Source organism: Lutzomyia longipalpis, chromosome 1, assembly GCF_024334085.1.
Source record: "Lutzomyia longipalpis isolate SR_M1_2022 chromosome 1, ASM2433408v1".
Classification (NCBI taxonomy): Eukaryota; Metazoa; Arthropoda; class Insecta; order Diptera; family Psychodidae; genus Lutzomyia; species Lutzomyia longipalpis.
In genome coordinates, this window is record NC_074707.1 from 788,542 (window position 1) to 802,167 (window position 13,626).

The 13,626-nt window shown below is 33.0% G+C and overlaps 2 protein-coding genes and 1 non-coding gene across 3 annotated transcripts in view; 2 read left to right on the forward strand and 1 right to left on the reverse strand.

Annotated features, from left to right (window-relative positions):
- The window catches only part of LOC129786366 (TWiK family of potassium channels protein 18), an 89,532-nt gene that overhangs the window by 25,573 nt on the left and 50,333 nt on the right, over window positions 1–13,626 (reverse strand). Inside the window, 2 exon segments of the mRNA XM_055821337.1 lie at window positions 2,814–2,967; window positions 3,726–3,893. Coding sequence (XP_055677312.1) covers window positions 2,814–2,967; window positions 3,726–3,882 — 311 coding nt within the window. The 5' untranslated portion in view covers window positions 3,883–3,893.
- On the forward strand, window positions 10,518–10,628 carry LOC129788225 (U6 spliceosomal RNA). Its single transcript, XR_008750338.1, has one exon. It is a non-coding gene; the product is annotated as a U6 spliceosomal RNA (small nuclear RNA).
- LOC129786374 (translation initiation factor IF-2-like) overlaps window positions 10,562–13,626 on the forward strand; it is a 93,471-nt gene continuing 90,406 nt past the window's right edge. The window contains exon 1 of the mRNA XM_055821353.1: window positions 10,562–10,613. Coding sequence (XP_055677328.1) covers window positions 10,610–10,613 — 4 coding nt within the window. The 5' untranslated portion in view covers window positions 10,562–10,609. The remainder of the gene's footprint in view (window positions 10,614–13,626) is intronic.

Below are 13,626 nucleotides of genomic sequence, written 5' to 3' on the forward strand. Positions count from 1 at the left end.
CATACTTCCTTTATCTCTCGCAAGGATGAAATAGTGTACCATTATTCTTTTTTTTTCAAAAGAAAAAAATCTACATTGAAATCTCTGAAATCATTTTACAAATCATCTGCGGAGCAAAGAAAAAAAAAGTCTAGAAAATCTGTAGAAATCTATTTCCGCATTATGATGCATTTTTTATTGAACTAAAATAGCAATTGACCTCATTCAATGAGTATGTGAATTGTTGTGATACAAATTACACTCAATGTGATGACCGTAATTTGATACTTGGCAAATTATTCTGCTGAAAATTTTTCGGCAGAAAATGCAAACCAAGTATTTCATTGTTGTGTGTGCCAAGAAGAATTAAGTTTTCACATAAATGTTGTGTGCCAATGTAAATAGGGAGTAAAACATGTCGTCTTGACATTTATTTATAGTTAATATTCTTTTAGTTTTCCAAAAAAAATAGTTCAAGAACATTTTTTTTCTGCGCAAAAGAACATTGTTTTCTCAAAAATTGGATATCTCAAGGACTGAAGGAAAAAAATAGTTTCAAGAATAAATCTTTTTTTTTGTAGTTGGATTTTGATGTTAAATGCGATTTTTCTATACAATTTTCCAATAAAGAGCTTTTCTACATCTGCGTGAATGAAATGTGTAAGAGCATCAACGAAGCTTTTACACACACATATTCACATAAACGTAAAAAAGCTCCTAATAGGAAAATCGTATTTAGAAAAGCTCCGTTTTTCATCAAAACCCAGAGCCAACTACACATTCAAGAATAATTACAAAAATATATATCACTAGTTCTAGAAGTTTTAGGGCCTATAGAACTAATGGTTTAATATATAGATAATATGGATTCCCGTTGTTGTCACAACCATCATAAGCGTTAATATAGAAAAGAAAATGTTTTCAAGATTTATGTATGATACTTTTCTCAATTCAACACATCCTCTAAATACAAATTTACCATGAAAGGAGAAAATGTGAAAATATCTCTCATGTTTCCCTTCGTGCCATCTTCAATCTGTATATAGCATGAAAATGGGTAAATGCGGGTTGTGTGATGCTGCGGTGAAAGCCAAAAAGCGTCGCACAGTTGAAAATTTTTGAGTATTAAATTGGGGTTATGTTTAATTTGAATTTGTAGCACGAAAGAGCTTATTTCTCTATCCCCTCGAGAAAAATTACACTTCATCAACGCTAATAAATTGGAGTGCTGTAGCTTGTATGTAAAATACACCATCCGTATAACTCGGAAAAATGGTAAAAGATTCACAACCACTCCTGGAATGCGTATTCATGTGTGTGTATAGTATGCTTACAAGGTATGAAAAGGAGTCTTTTTGAGGAGGGGGGGGGGGGAGTAGCATGAGGAAGCTTCCATACAGTAAACATACATATACAACGCAGAGGGTTAAAATGAGAGAAAAGCTTTTTAGCGAACTGGCAGGGAATTATTTGAGCAAGAGGAGGAACAAGGAGCACATTCGAGGACTAGTAAATTTTCATGTTAAACACTGTGGAGAATATTAAGCCAATAATCGTTTGTTTTAGTTATACACAGGGATCATCATGCACGGTGTACACACTGACGATGAGAAAACGGGTGAGGGAAGGGGTGGGGTGGTGGCAATGCGGAGAAGGAAGAGCTTGTGGTCGAAGTGGTTTCCTGCCACCTATAGCCCACTAACTTCTTTAACTTTGAGCTTAAGCCAGAGGCAAAAAGCACTATTATCAACATTTTCACCCACATACATATATACATAATGTGTGTACGTACATATATATGTACATACATATAAACTTACTTAAATATTTACAACCTGGTGTGTCACTGCCACCGCATAAGAATCTTAACCAACTCAAAATATACAGCTATTGAAGAGCATCACATTTTCTCCTTCATAACTTTAAATGATGCTTCAAATTCATCCCACACTTAATATGTGAAAGTCCCATTGGATGGCTACACCGCATACAGTACTACGGGGTACATTGTGTAGCATTAGACTGGGTGGGAAAACCCCCAAGTTCTTATATACACCGCAGTAAAATTAATTTTACGGGTTTTCTTTTTTGCTCAAATGAACACAAAGCTTCCTGCCCATTTTAGTACTAATTCCAGAAAATTTTCCCACCGCCACTAATACCATAATAACAGCAAATTGTGTGCTTGATGGTGCAAAAAGACACAAAAAGATCCTTTCCACTCTCTCATCCATAAACAAAGAATGAATCCAATTAAGGGTACAAATCTACGATAATTAACATGTTGGAAGTTAGATTTAGAAGAGTGATTGAATTCTATACGACACAATGTTCGATAGTCTTCAATTAAATGAAGGAAATTATATTGAAATGTTATCATTACACAGAGCACGTATGATTGTTGTGTGTGTACAAGCAGTGCACGAAATCATGAAACATTTCTTTTTTCTTCTTTATTTTTTATGGGTGTTGGATTTCCATCAGAATCCGTTAATTTAAAAAATTTTGTGATATTTTCCAATATTGATATATTAGTTTCGTGTACTGCTAGCACTGGAATACAGGTAGATAGTTTACTTGATATAATTTAATTTAACTAAATTGGTTATACATAATCAACTGCCTATATTTACTAATAAATTTCTTATGTACAGTAGATTGTTTCTCAGAAAATAATTCCCTCAAGAAACATTATATGGTATTTCTGGGAATTTCCAAGAACATTCCCTGCAGATATTCTCTATGCGAAAGTTACAGATGTAATTTCACCAAAATATCAAAGGTATAGGTAGTAATGTTGAAGTGAAAATAAATATGTATAAGAGAAAACTAACCTGGAGCGAATTTCTGAATTTACCAATTCAGTTCTTGGATATGGTTTGGATGCTGCAACAGCTGTTTCCTCTGAATTTCCAGAATCATATGTTTCCAATGTTACAAATAAAACTGAACCAAAAGTCGTGTATGCCAATACGAGAATTAAAGCACCTAGAAGACAGAGAGAGAAAGAATTAAAATACGTAAAATATTTTGGCGAAAAAAAAAGTTTCAACATGAATTTTAATATTTAAATTTTCAATGTTCTATGCAATGTAATTGGTAAAATAAATTAATATTCCAAAATGCATGTAATTACAGGTAGGGAGAATAATTACATGAAATATTTTATTACAATTGCATGGGATATGTTTAGTAATTAATAAATTTTAGAATGAAAAATATAACAATGTGATGAATGTTACAACAGATTGTGTATTGCTTAATGAATATCCTGTTTGGTGAGAGAATGTTAAACACGGGAATGGATGCAAAATGTTTAAATGTTTCATCAAGCTTTTTGCATGAACTTTCAACCCCCATACCCTCTCTCTCTAGCCCACTCGAAAGTTTCACTATACTTTGAAATTAAATGGTAAAAAGTTTTTTTTTGTTTTATTATACGTTGTACATTGAAAATTTAATTACATTTTCGTATATTATATTGTAATTTTTGCAAAATACAATTTTGTTAAAACATTTTGTTGGAAAAAGAAAACATTATAGAGGTAATAAAAAAAATTTGATGTTGAAATTATTTGCAAAATGTTGGTAGGAATCTCAAAATAATTCCACCTCCGTGGTTCATGTAATTCATTTAGTGTAGAGAAAGTGTAATGGAGCATGGGCAATTGCAAAAAGGGTTTATGGGTGTGCAGCAGCAAGTTTAAATTAATTGTGGTGATTGGGGTGTCTCTCATAAAACTCACCAATAGCTGCCAACATTGGTGATCTCCTCTTCGAGGATCTACCACAGAGCCCTGACTTTTCCGATGATTTTTGCTGCTTCGGCGATGGGAAGCATAGCGAGGGACTCCGGGGGCTTGGTGGTGAGCCAACAAATGCTGGAGGTGGTCTATTATTCATTTTCCCTTTATCTGAAACAATAAAGTGAACAAAAGTTTAACAATTAAAGCTCCAACTTTTTTTTTCTTGCTCTCTCCCATCCATCTCATGAAGGTGGCGGATGAGAGACACAATAGTGAAAGGAGTTCTCTTATTATAGAGGAATTTTTTGTTGTTGTTGTTGCTCTGTCTACCCCCAACCCACTCGCGCACTAGATATGTTTATATTGCAAAGAAGAAAAGTTGTGATGTGGATCAGATGGTGAAATATAAAAATCTTTGTATTATGTACTTATGTACTTGGTGTTTTGCGAAGCAGCTTTTCAGTTCCACGCACAAACTATATTGTTTATTTATTTACTTTCGTGAACATTGAAGAAAATACCAGCTTTTGCGGATGAGGCACAGGGAGGTAGTAGTATTGGTTGGTTGGTTAGGAGAAAAAAAAGAAAGGTGAATAAATGGCAAGAACGTGAGTGAAATTCCTTCAGATGTGCCGCCACGAAATATAGGATTGTCATGTTTACCAAGAAATAGAACCGAATAAGCTACTAGACATAGCATGTGTTTTTGGAATGGAATTGAAATCACTTTCAACTTGACATTTGAATAAAACCCCCAAAGAAATTCATAAGATTTCACACAAAGGCATTCTAAGCCCCTCAATGAAATTATTATACTCCGCCCAAGATATCCCGCAGTATTGTTCTATTCTTTACTTTCATTCAATTGTGTAAAAAAGTAGGAAAAATCTCACCCCTTCTGCACTTCTCAAGATGAAAATTTAAAAGCTCTGAAAAAGCTCGTGTAAATATTTGTCTCTCAGCTCTCTCTCTCTCTCTAATATTATTTTCTTAATAAAAACAAACATTTAATGGAATATCTTGTGGTTGGGGATCAAGAGAATTTTTGTCTTGTCACTCTACGGAACACACTCCCATCGACACATTGGACAGTGTGTTGAAAGCCAAAGCAACGCCCAGTGAATACCAAATTATCTACAACAAATCAAGTCACATAATACCTATTACAGCTGACCAAAAAGAAGGAAGCTAAAAAATGTGAAAACAAAAACCATTTAAAGAGATCATCTGATGCGGGGGTGGGATAAATAAATTTTAAATCAATTTAGAGCGGATGGTTCCTGTCATCGCGTTATACTCCACTTTGATTATTTATTGCTTATATTTTAGAGCAATTTTAGTGCAATTTGCCAAAACTAAAGGCATACATAAATATATGTATCATATGTATGTATTAAGGCATGTGCCAAAAATGCTTTGGGGGTGTAGATTTCATTTAAAATGTCATCAAAATACATAGTATATGGTTAATATTTCACAAAATAAGCTTAAACATTTTACATTTCATGGGTATTAAATTTTCTTTGTGTTAATGACGTTTGGTTCAAATCTTCCAAGAGGTTGGGAATAAGTCATTTGTTTTATGTAACATACATCATACATTTCATACAAAATGTATATAACGATGGAGTTACTATACATACATACATATACGTAAATCTCTGCTGAATATGTATACGTAACATGTAAATTTGTATAGATATCTATACATTATATATGAAGGCAGGCACACATCACAACCCTAATGGACTACCAGTCTCATATATTTCCCCCTAATTTAGCAAATATTATAATTTACTCTATAGGATCGTAAAGTGGCTTATAGACTTTACTAAATGTTATAATCGTGCATAGGCAAAAAGGGGGTTGGAAAATCAAATGGGGAGACTTTTTTTTATTTTAAATAAAAGATACTTTTGGCCAGTTATGTGGGAGGATATGGTTGAAAATGTCATTTAAAAATAAAATGATGACAAATGCATTTTATCAGATTGACCAATAAAAAAAATATTGGCAAAATGGTCCTCCAAATCATTTTTAATATGTATTCCAGATAGCACTGTCCGGAATATTGATTTCATTCACTGTGTACAATCTATTACACAATTTAAATTGAAATAACAATTACAAAACTATAATACTATGAAAATCTGCTGTGCATATTTATTCTTTATTTTATAGAGAAAAAAAATTATTGAATTTATTGTTAAAAAAAATCATAATAAAGAAATAAAATTTTGTTTAACAATATTAAGTTATTCAATTGAATTTACGTCAAAATAAATTAATTACTTTTAGAAGAAAAAAAACCATTTTAAAAAGGCTTTTAATTAATCCAATTAGAGTCAGAACATGCAACGATTTCTTTAAAGTGAGCTAATAAATAATCACTTTAAATTTATTGCAGTTTCAATTCAATTAGTCGGATTAAGAGATTTAAAATTACATTTTTATGTCTTCTTTAGTATGTTAAACCGGGGATTTTTATACATACATACATCCTACATAAAAAAAAGTTATTAATGCCTTTACATAGCTCAGCAACGAGGTATTTGCATGCAAAGTGCTGAGGAAGAAGTAATTTTACTAACTTTACTCCCCCAGATATATAATAATCCGTTCAACTACCTATGTTCTTTTCCTGCCATGGATAGCATGAAAATCATAAATATTCTGTTATTTTTTTCTGTATTCTCTTCAGGATGTTAAAGCAATCAAACACATGAGCATGAGAATCTTTGGTGACTTCTTATGGGAATAAAACTTATGATGCGGCAAAGATCATTGAAAATAAAAGTCCCAAAATTAGGTTATTCAATTTAACAATAAAAGAACCAACGAAAGGGGTTCTTGTATGGGAAAATTTTCGGGGAAAATTCATGAGGTGTAAAATTATGTGGGAACCCTCGATTTACTTTAAAAACTTCCATGGTTGATTTACTATCTCCCCCACTTGGTGAGGGCAATTTAATGCTTGTGTATGAGTTGGAGGGGGGGGGGGGGGGGGGTAAAAATTAAATAAGCCATGGGGGTGTCTTATTCATGCGCATTTTCGTCCGAAAAGAAGCTAAATAAAGAATGAGGAGAAGAAAAAAAAAAGAAGGGAATAGCTTTCCCTGTGTGTAAAAAAATATACGCCACGGAAAATCGGCTTAAGCAGACGACAGTTTTTCCCATCCTATGCGATTCTTCCTGTATGTTATTTCAACTTTCATATTTTTTTTTTGCCACACATAGATAACAATACACAAAGAGATGAAGTGAGAAAGAAAATAAAAGCGAATAAACGAAATATTTCAATTTGTTTAGTGCGAATTCAGGGAGAGTTATGTTCGTTATACGGTAGTTGTAGAAAAAAAAATACATAAATAGAGCGAAGATATATACAGTGTCGAGAAAAATAATAGGACCACCAATATAGGTTTTAAATGTACCCATGACTTCAATCGCCAATATCTCAGGCTGTGGGAGACAGATTTTGAAAAGTGGCATAGATTCGGAAAGCTACATTCATCCCCTTTCCAACGATGGTAGATTTTCGAAAATCGGCCCATCCGTTCAATTTTGGTAGATGATTGAACAAAAAGTGGCATTTTTAGTATGGGTCTACTTGAGCGACTGTCAAAAATCAGCCCCTCAACGGATTTTGATCACCCCGGCAGTTTTGGACAGGGGAAGAATGTAGCTTTCAGAGTTTTTTGAAATTTTGAAAATCGGACACCCAGAAAAAAAGTTAGACGGGTTTTTGTGAGTGGTCCTATTTCAATAATTTAAGGGTGAAATTACACAAAATTTCATAACAAGTTTTTGTAAATTTTTATTTTTTTAAGTGTTTATTTGAATTTAATTGAGTAAAGTTAAAAGGCTTATAGCTTGCGAAAATAAATTTTTCCTAAAAAAAAAATAAAAATTTGTTATGAAACTTTGTGTAAATTAGGAAGCATTTTAACCCTTAAATTATTGAAATAGGACCACTCACAAAAACCCGTCTAACTTTTTTTCTGGGTGTCCGATTTTCAAAATTTCAAAAAACTCTGAAAGCTACATTCTTCCCCTGTCCAAAACTGCCGGGGTGATCAAAATCCGTTGAGGGGCTGATTTTTGACAGTCGCTCAAGTAGACCCATACTAAAAATGCCACTTTTTGTTCAATCATCTACCAAAATTGAACGGATGGGCCGATTTTCGAAAATCTACCATCGTTGGAAAGGGGATGAATGTAGCTTTCCGAATCTATGCCACTTTTCAAAATCTGTCTCCCACAGCCTGAGATATTGGCGATTGAAGTCAAGGGTACATTTAAAACCTATATTGGTGGTCCTATTATTTTTCTCGACACTGTATATAGAAGTTGTGTATGGGAACTAAAACGGGAAGTCATAATTTTCTAGAGAATAAATTTTCGTAGAGAATTTATTGCTCTAATGAAAGTTTGCTCGAATTTTTGCTTTAATGTAACATGATTAATAAAGCAAAAAATATAGTAACTTTTTCAATTTATGTATGTGTAAGAATATATATTTATTACTTAATTCTGAGAATTAAGTAATTTATTAAATTTTCAAAGGAGAAGCATATTTTTTGGCTGTGAAATCTTTAAGTTTTTTGCCGAAATTGTTATAATATATTGTGTATCTGGGAAGAAAATGCAAGAGGGAGCTTTTTCAGCTAACTCCCCCATAAAGCTCTATCACTCAGCAACACTTGATGAAAAGTACCTCCCCTCCCCTCGCCTATATATGCTTTATTTGGCATTGCAGGTATTACAAGTGCTGCTGCCCTGCTTTCCTTATTTCATATTATGTATTTCACTAAGCACCAAATCTCAGGCGAGATTCTTCACCGTGAAATACCACAGCTTTACCGTAAGCTAACATCCAACACAGCCCAAAATATGATGAGCTTTGTCATCTACAACAAATTCTATATAGCACTCTATATATGTATGTATATGTAGCACTCTCTATGGCATAATAAAGTGTCGCATATAGAAACGTGGAATATATTTTTCTTTGTCTTCTTCTGTTATAAGCTCTTTTATGCTTTTATACTCTCTGTATGATCTGTTACAAAGCTCTTGCTTGACACAGTGTGGTGTCTGGCTGGAAGTTCAGTGTGAAGTCATTAAGGCAAGGTATCAAAGGGAATATTTTTGCGTTGATAACAAAAAAAAATTAATCATTTTTTTATAATTACAACCATATACTCATAATTTGCATGATAATGTAGATGCATTCTGCGTGAAGAGTAAACTATTGCTTATAGAAGAGCTGAAACTATATCCCTATGAATGTTCATAAAATTGTATATAAGTTAGGAAAAGTTTGTACAACAAGTAAATTGAGCTTTTAAAGGTTTACTCATCTTCATGAGTAAAAGTTTTCATCATTACTCTTGTCGTAAAAGTATCATCAAGTCACATTTATGCATGGAAAACACAACCATGTACGTACCTACCACTATTTTGGGATTCTGGACACTCATGCAAGGGAGGAGAGAAAGGATACCAAAAATGGCTAAAAGTCTTACGGCAAAGTCTTTGCTTTACTTTTCGTTTGTTGAGTTTTCTGTGAATAAATGGTATCATCTGGTCTAACAAAGGATGTGTATGTACATCAAATCAACAACTCCCTGAATCCCAAATGAAGAAATTCCTCACTTTTGTCTCCTCTTGTGTACAGTTTATCTTTTTGGCATTGTTGTCTTGTGTCAAAAGAGCACAAGATGAGGAGAAAGATTGAGACAACATCTCACACAAAACTTTTAGTTTTCCATCCCCCATGTACACACCGAATCTTGAATTCTCTCTTAGGATCTAAATTGAATCAAATGTAAATTATTTTACAACACATGCCTTTGCAAGTCCATTAGGGTACTCACCACACATATAGTACAAAGCTCACAGTCATACGGGTTTTGTAAAGTCTAATCTGGAAAATTCTTACATTAATTAGAAAATATATAGAGAGAGAGCTTTTTTATTCTTTTATGGAAAAATTGATTTATCTTTTTATTGCCACACATCGGAGTATTTTTCCGAATTTTGATTGCAAATGAACACGAGGAAAAAGGGATGAAAGAAAGTTAAAATAACCATATGGGTTCCATTATGAATTTTTCCTAGTGCCGTTTATTTACCAAAAAATTGTACCATTGTGTTGGTATTCGCAGGAATATTTTGTCAAATTGGTATTACTATCACGAACAGCAACCTTCATCCATGCCATGATGAAAAAATACCCAGTGTGGAAGATCATTTTACTCGTTTGATAAATAAGCAGAATATGCCTACCTACTGTTTGTTTTTCACGTGTACTAAACTTTTATTGAAATCACAATTGAGCTCATAGAGAGAGCTCACGCATTCACAGCCAGAATACATACAAATCCATTTTCCACTCTGTATGACAACGAATGAATTTACAAAGAATTTTCCATAACGCAGTGGAAAAAAATGCGGGACAAAAAATTTCAGTTTACTCTCTCAAAGTTTGGAAAAAGTTCTATGACTATATATGAGTGGGTATTCAAAAAAGGCACAAAACAAACGTGCATGGAAGGTGAAATTATTTAAAGGACCCACTATACTATGAAGCTTTTAATACATTAAGTACACTGGATTTTGCAGTTGAATGCAGATACTTTGTTTAAAGAAGTGAAATAAGGATTTATTTTGTAATGTTTCTAAATATATTTAATTTTTATGGAAAAAATACATTAAATGACTCTAAACTTTTAATTAAATATTCTTTTCTTTGCTTTCTTTTTAGTGAAACTACTTTTAGCTGTGATTGTTCTTGCTTCAGCAGAACATATTCTAAAATTGGAACGATATAGAGAAGATTATCATAGTCCCTGCGCAAGGATTAGCTGAGACTCTTTAGAATGGGTGAGTTGAGTATTTAAACATTTCTATTTATATCTAATTATACATAATTATATATAGGGTTTCAATATAGTATATTATATGTATATGTTTCGCAAAACAATTCATTATGTTGCTCATCGGAAATGATGAGAGTTCCGCGTTCTGATTAACCCCTCAGAAACAAGTCAATCATAACGCGTCCAGTTATAAGAGTTGGTGTCCCACAACGTGGAAAAGTTTATTTATGCGTTAAAATTGATTTTTGAGCAGTAACTATTAGGCAAAGTTGAATTTTTTTGTGAAATTCAGCAATTTGATGCATAAAAATAGACATATCTCTAGTTCTATTAGACCTACAGAAATTTCGTGACTAGTTTTGGAAAGATCTTGAAATAAGCTATAATTTGACATATATCTCAATGATTTTCAAGGTCACCTCTAGAACACAAAATGGCGGATTTTTGTTTCACAAAAAGAGTTTTTCGCATTTTTCGTCCTCAAGGAATGGCTTTAGAGGTTTCTGATGTTCTAGAAAGTTGTAGATAATTGCAAAACCTTTAATTTGATACCAAATTGAGCAAAATCGGACAAGCGGTTCAAGAGATATGGCTCTTAGAACTTTTCAAATGTAAGAATTTTTCAAATGGCTATATCTTCTAAACGGCGACATAGAATTTCTTCATTTTCGGACTGATGAAAGATATTGAGTCAGGCTACAACATATCAAAATTTAAAGGAAATCGATGATGGCAATTCGGAGATATAGCCCCTTAAAGTTATGCAATTTTTGTTTTTGATTTTAGCGCCTCTTGCGGATATTTTTGAAACTTGGAATGTTCTAGACAGTTGTAGGGCTTCTCAATACCTTTCATTTGATACCAAGATGGTCAAAATCGGTCAAGCCGTTCTCGAGTTATATCGAAAAAACACTTTTTGCTTTGAGCCGCCATATTTGCTAAACGGCTTGACCGATTTTCAAGTATGAATTATTGATGAAAACGTCTCACTGAGCTCTACATCATACTAAAATTTCAGACCTCTAGCTATAAGGGGACTGGTTGACGGTGTTTCAAAATGGCGGACGGCGGCCATCTTGGATTTTAAAAATGTAAAAATATGAAATTTTACACCTACATTTCTATAGAAAACTTCAAACCTGAAGTCTCTATCTGTTACCGTTCTCGAGCTATAAGGCAAAGTTTGGGCGACCGGCCGGCCGGCCGGCCGGATCAAAAATTTTCCACCACCATTTTTGGAATGTGGGTTGTCTGAAACGTGCTCATACCAAGTTTGAGCCCGATCTGAGGTGGTCGGAAAATCCGACGATTACAATACTTGGTGTTGGCCACGAAGTGGAACACCAACTAATATGCAAAAGAGGATGTTACATGAACTATATATAAGCTCTCACTTTATAACTTACTTTTGCTTTCATAGAATTGATCTAAAATTCATTACAATATATCCATTTTGAGGTGACTAAAACAAATAATTCAAAAGGATTTATATTTTGTATGCATAAAAAATTAACTAGATATTCCAACATCAAAACAAGGTACAAAAAGGGGTTGTATATAACGTGACGGAAATATTCATACTTCTTGATTATACTGAGAATTATCCGAATTTATCCCAAAACATTTTGAAACAAGCTATATATGGGAATTGAGATGAACTCCAAGCCCCATGCGAAATTCATTTTAACTTTGTCTATTTATCATGTTCACCTCTTTTCTCGTTTAACCACCAAACTTGGGTGGGTATAAAGCTTATCATATTCATTCATCTGATATAGTAGCATACATTGCTATATCTCTATAAGCCCAAGTAGCACAAAGCTTTTGTCTACACCGACTCTAATGAGTTTTATGCGAAAAAGTCTAACCACAATGCAAGTAGTCTCAAATAATATGAATTTCAACCAAGCTGAACTTTACATTATTTCATTATTACATTGAGTGGGATTTTTGGAATATATAATATCTACGGAAGTAGAGATTAAATTTGAATATTTATCCCGCTGAATGTAATCAAAAAGTGTATGTTTCAAAAACACTGCTTTGTTGTTGAAAAACTTGTTTGTTAAATAAGAGAATATAATATTTTTCTTTATAATTTTGTGTTTACAAGTTTCACCTAGCCATGATACACTATCTCTCCAAACGCATTTCATGGGTATTAACTATATGTTTTTAAAACAATAGTACAGGGTATGTATGAGCTTTTTCTCATACATATACATATATTTTCTAGAAAATTTCAAAAGCTTCCCCTGGTACACTGTGCAATTTTAGCTACCTTCTCCTTTTCTAACACAAAGCACAATGAAACTTTGTGTTTTGAAAATTATATACATAGCACACATAGATTATTTTATGTAAATATTCCTCTTGTATCATGATACAGCCTTGTACATCGTACATAGAAGTTTAGAAAGTACCTGTGAAGCAGGATCGATTGGAAACTAGCCCCAAAAAAAAGCTTCTCCGTCATTTAATGGGGTAAAATAAATTCTCAATTAAATGAATTTAACATTCTGGTTTCACTCAAATAATTCTTAATTGCATTTTAATCACTCACCCAACTTCCTCATGGTTTTCATACGTAAATCGTTCAATTGGTAATATAGAAGTTTTTAAGTTACAAACTCTAATTAATGTCTGGGGGGTAGCTCAATCCCCTAAATTGCCTGCGTTGAAAGTCGGTAAATGAAAATTATATAATGAAATAGTTTCACTATATCCTTTTAGGGTTGCATTCCTCAGTGATGGAAGAGTAATATAAACTTTGTATAAGTGCACCACTCTGATAGACAATTAAGTTGAATGCTAATCTTTCAGTATTATTATTCAAAGTTTCCAGTAGTGCCATTGCAAGAGTAAAACAATGTCCAGATTTTCTCCTACATTTTATTTTGTGAAGGAGATATTATTCATTTTGTTTATACTGAATTGGGTTAATCCTAATGCGATTTGCAGTATAAGCTTAGAAAGTTAGATAAATAAGATAGAATGTTACGTTAAATATTCTCTAC